Below are 5,355 nucleotides of genomic sequence, written 5' to 3' on the forward strand. Positions count from 1 at the left end.
CACTTGATGGACTACTGAAGCCCACTTTGGGCCTCTAATGAAACTTAATGCCCGCTGAGCTTTACCTGTTTATCCCGTTTTGAAAGATCAAAGTCATTGAAAAATGCGTGAACACATCTTAAAAAAAACACAGCGCCCCAATACGATTCAAATTCTTTGAATTATAAAAAATTTAGGAGTGCTATAATAGCCCCCTGGAATTGAGGACGCGGCTATTAATAAAACTGATGATTCCAAAAATTTCCTCGTGTGACACTCCCGTGAACTTTGCTGTTAGATGCATGTTTTCATCACATTCTACGCAATGAAAGACAACTGATTTTGATTCAATGTTTGCCGTGCACAATGTGCAACGTTAATTTTTCATTGCATGTTCTTTGACCATTACCGTTGTTCAACTTAATTCGTATTGACGTTTTGAGGACGAATCATTTCGCTTGATATTATTATTGGAGGACTGTCTTATATAGTTGTTTACACTATGTGATAGAGTTAAGAGTTTAAATAATTAAAGGACGGGAATTACTCGAAAGGAGATAGTGGTCGAAGAGGACTAGATAAGGTCAATGTCTCCTGGCGGAATGAGCCTATGGCTTATCTGACACCCCAGAACGAGAAAAGTTGAAGCCCGGGTCTCCAGTCGAAAGGAGCCCATGGCTCATCTACTCACAGATAAACGAGAAAAGGTTGATATCGTCTTCAAATAAATTTCAATTTTCTTCTTGGCTTCACTTGCATATGACTAATATCAGGTTTACGTCTCTGTTGATGCGTTACTGCCTTGCCTTTACATGTCCCCATCTAGTTCTAATACATTAATGGGCTATTTGATAACAATGAAAAACTTCTAAAAAAAAGGTACTGAGGTACCGGATTTTTTTAATACTTTTTTGTTTCAGTTCTTCCTTAAATCTCGCATAGTTAATTTGTGCTAAGCTTTTCGAGTTACTCGATGCTCAACAATGCTCGGCAATCACTGAAAACGTCGCATGAAGTACTATCAGTAATTCAAATACTCATATTTCCCTATTTTTGATTTCTCTTAAATTCATCTTCCTTTTCTCCAATTTTAAACAATTACTCTCCGATTTGTTTGTCATTTTTAGAAAAAGCTCAGACGTCTAAAATAAGTTGTGGTAACATCAATGTACTCCAATCTTAATATGTGCTATAATGCATTTTGATTTACTTTTTGCTTGCTGTTGGGATTTAATTCTTATTATTATGTCAATAATTTGGAAACTTAGTGATGCCTCACAATCTGTATGAGTGCCGTTCCTGTAAATTTCAATTGTTGGCCTCAATTTACCGAGGTTTCACTCTGCTATTGCGCCCACTTTGCAAAAGACACAAAATACGTAATAAATTCAGGAAAACTAGTAACATAATTTAAAAACATTACTGGTTCACATGTGCGGGAGTAAATCAAATTAGCAGATATAGCTTTATAGAACAGCATTAACTTGCAAGGAAAAAATGGTATAAATATCAAATTTATGGATGGGCCAGAATTAAGATTCATTATCAACTCATTCAGATCAAATGACATTAAATGTGAGTCATGTTGAAGCATCAGAACAATTACTGGATATTTTATGAGAAAATCGGGCCGCGAATTTGTTCACGCTTTTGCCCAAATTGCTAGCATAAATGATTGATGACTTCCTGAGATCTCGGTTGAATAACACGGGTTATGAACAGACGTTGGAACTCATTTTTCACTTCCACGCTTTTTTCAAAGCATAATATGCCGATAGCTTTTTGGTGACAAAAGATGCAATGAAAAGAGCTGAACAAACTCCTCCGATAATCCAGAACTCAAAATCGGCGCTAAGGACATCAAACATTTCCGATGGGAACACTTGTGTGAAAAAGACGTCCAAGCCGTAAGTGAAAAGCAAAACAGTGGACTCCAAACCTCCAGGGTAGGCAAAGCTTCCTCGAATAGACGCAATGCTTCTATTGTAGTTGATAGTCATTTCTAAAGGCAGTGATATTACAGGATGGTACGGAATTAAACCCTCCTCTCTAGCGGCCGCTCTAGAGGTCAAAGTTCGTCTCGGGTCAAGAATATGCTTAGGAATTGGAACTAGCGCTCCTGTTGAGGTACCGACTATAACTTGTTTGTTCGTCAAACCCTTTTCAGAATACGTGGTAGCTAGAGACTTGATAAATGAAGGGTAAATGTAGCTTTGTCTTAGCACCAAAGGTGCCGATGAGTTGGCAAATGATGAGAAATGGGTGGCGTTTCTGTCGGCATCCTTTCCGGACTCATACAACTCGATAACTGTCAGTTCAGTGCGTCTATTCTTCTCGTTCCATACGCTCATTACAACCCAATTCTCGGAATGAACTACTTTTATATCTGATATTCGTTTCATGGTCGTCGAGAAAACTGTCTCACCAGAAATGGAATCGAGGAGACTGAATTCGTGAAGGTATTTTGCGTCACTTTCAGAACGGGACTCACTCGCGTCCTGCTGTTTTGGACTCAGAACCAAAACTATCAAATTCGGGTTCAAATATTTGAACAAAACAGTTTGATCACTCTGAACTTTTCCTGGAGAATCTACCAGCTCTCCTTCGCGCTTGCTGAAAATTCCATATACTGTGTGATCTACACCGATACTATGTGACCACAAAGTCTGGCTTTTTTCAGCACTGCTGTACTTAATGCCAAACAATTTATCATTCATCGGCACCAAAGCCACAAAATTCGCTTTTGAACATTGCTGTTCGAACTGCAATCTGTTATCTTTTGATTCAGGGTAAATTTTCAGAGTTTTATCTTCTAACAGAAATGCAAAGCTTTTCAAATTATCTTCAGTTATTAATGAAGGCAGCGTGAAAACTTGCAATGCTTTAAAACCTGCATCGTCCACAGATTCCAGAATTTCTCCAGATAGAGGGTTGAAATACACCAGAGCAACATTTCTGGTAGTTTTACTTCGTCCAACAACAACGGCTCTCGGATCAAATTTATAATCCTCAGTTCCGCGTTGAACAAACAGAAACGATCCCGGATCGCCGCCATATGATGTCACGAATTCCATGTTACTCAGCCGGAAAGACCAGATGATTTTACCGGACGTACTCAACATTCCCAAAACCTTGCCATTTTTGGTCAACACGATGATCATTTTGTTCACATTAAACTGATCTCTGACAAGCTCGTCTGAATCTGCGGAGCATTCCGTGAACAACTTTTGATTGGCAATTTTGTCATACGTTGATTGTGCGAAACTTACAAGTTGTGATACATGTGAAGAAAATCGCCGGTAAAACATTTCAAAAAGAGTTGTTTTTGCACGCGTTGCGAATTCAAAGTCAGCCTCTAAAGTTATCATAGCTTCACTCAAATTCAGATCGCACATTTGAACGTTGATAACTTGTGACAAACTTTCATCCTTAGACCACAAAACTTTGTGCTGTGCACTTTTGCCTGAAATTCCTATCATTAATGTTTTCATGTCTTCAGCAACTATGAAAACTTTGTCTGGTTTATCACTCGATCTACCAGCCGTTACAGCTACATGAATTGGCTTGCCATGTTTCTCGTGAATTTTCACTTTGAGCTGATGCGAAAACAACGTTTCTTTTGATTCGACTTTGATTGCTGTAACAGTCAATGATCCGTCTTCTGAATGCAGAAAAGCGAATGATGGTTCTGCTTTCAGGTATGAAGTTGAAAGCTGACTGGAAGCCAGAAAACCGCTAAAATGCTTGATAACTTCGATTTTGTCGTTTGCTATATCAACCAAAGAAGCTTCTTCAGAGTTCTCAAACGTGACTAAGAACACACTCGAATCAATTAATTGAACAGTTTCAATTTTGTGTCCTAAATTGGATGATATGAGTTCAACTCTTTCGGAATTTGGCAAACTGTCAAGGCTAAAATGGCTTAGTGTATCCTCCGCCCAGCAAACTATGAACTTACCTTCAAGGTGGCAATTTTTATAAGAGAACTCAAAATACCTCTTGATTTCTTCAATTTTATCGCCACTTGAAACATCAAATTTCAATGAATGAACTGCACTTTTATAAAGAGTTGTGGCAACGAGTGTTTTGTCCTTCTCGTTTACTAGAAGTTTTCTAGTTATAAAGTCATCGGAATTTACTGAAAGCGGAAAATTCCAATTATCGGAATCATCCGTTGCTATTGATTGTAGACTAGTTTTGGAAACCGTGAACACATTTGATGGTTGTTTTGAAGCCACTGCGTAGTCAGTAACCACCTCTGGTAATCCTGTTTCGGGTAATAAAGATAACTCGTATTTAAGATTTCCAGAGTTATAATCAAAAACTCTATACAGATGCCTCCGTTCATGAAATGTCGCTACATGAGAGCTACCATCAAATATTGATGCTGATGATAGAAGTCCCTCTGTGTCTCCGAAAACATTTCTCCATGCAACAACGCCATCGGCAGCATTGACGAGAGCCAGCGCCTGAGATGAAGCAACTAGAAGATACGACTGACTACTAATCGAAACGAAGCGGGACCATTTAATCTCCCCAATATTTTGTACTAGCCAATCAAATTTTCCAACTTGGTCTTCAAAAAGTGCAAGACATTGTAGTCCCACACTGAAAATTATGACAAGATTCAGATACATTTCAGTCTAGTCATAACCCTGAAATGATAAAACTACCTTGTTTCCATTCTCGCCGATGTGCAGCTGAAAAAGTCCATTATGAATTATCATTCTCTCCTCAAAAATGAGCTAATAAAGTCAATATCTCTTGCCCTTCTGTACCCAACATTGGCCAATAAAATTAGTGTCTGAATTTCAAGCAGTAGTCTGAATTTCAAGCAGTAGTCTTGTTATATAATTGTGTTGTATGGGTTTTAATTAACCAAATAACCAAGATTAATTATTCTTATCAGAATGTTTTACTTGTGCTACTTTTGACTGTAGTAATAATGTTTTAAATGAGTGAAATAAATCTCCATCCAAACTGTTTTCTTATTTTCTGTATATTACCATAGTCATAGAATGCGGAGTGGTCTGGCTACTAGAATTTTAACCTTAGCAATCAACGGGGGTTCGCTGCCTAACTTGTCAGATATTTGAGCAAGGTTTCAAAACTGGTTTTTTGGAGATAGAGTGAATTTGAATTAACAATATTAAACCAACTGTTTTCCAAATAGAATCAAATTGTCTGTCCCTTTTTCCTATTTCAATTCTTCTCCTTTTTTCTTCGTGTTGTTCCTTTTTTATCCCCTCTCTTTCCGTGCTGTTTTCTCTTCTCCGTTTTTATCTGCACTGCTTTCCCTTCCTTTTTAGTCCAATCAAATTGCTCAATGGGAATCCATTACACTGGCCAACTGGTTGAAAGTGCCACGTCCTTCTT

The 5,355-nt window shown here is 38.0% G+C and overlaps 1 protein-coding gene across 1 annotated transcript; it reads right to left on the reverse strand.

Moving 5' to 3' along the window:
* Nucleotides 1-1,350: 1,350 nt before the first annotated feature.
* LOC142353560 (ER membrane protein complex subunit 1-like) lies at nt 1,351-4,671 on the reverse strand. The gene has a single exon (XM_075405824.1). It carries the CDS (start codon nt 4,614-4,616, stop codon nt 1,719-1,721), a length of 2,898 nt encoding a protein of 965 aa, XP_075261939.1. The 5' UTR covers nt 4,617-4,671; the 3' UTR covers nt 1,351-1,718.
* Between the last annotated feature and the right edge of the window lie 684 nt (nt 4,672-5,355).

The sequence above is a fragment of the Convolutriloba macropyga genome, chromosome 14 (assembly GCF_964194025.1).
Source record: "Convolutriloba macropyga chromosome 14, txConMacr16.3, whole genome shotgun sequence".
NCBI lineage: Eukaryota > Metazoa > Xenacoelomorpha > Acoela > Convolutidae > Convolutriloba > Convolutriloba macropyga.

What these genes read in the sequence shown, in the direction of transcription:
- LOC142353560 (XM_075405824.1), bottom strand. Translation starts at nt 4,616, where the DNA reads ATGTATCTGAATCTTGTCATAATTTTCAGTGTGGGACTACAATGTCTT.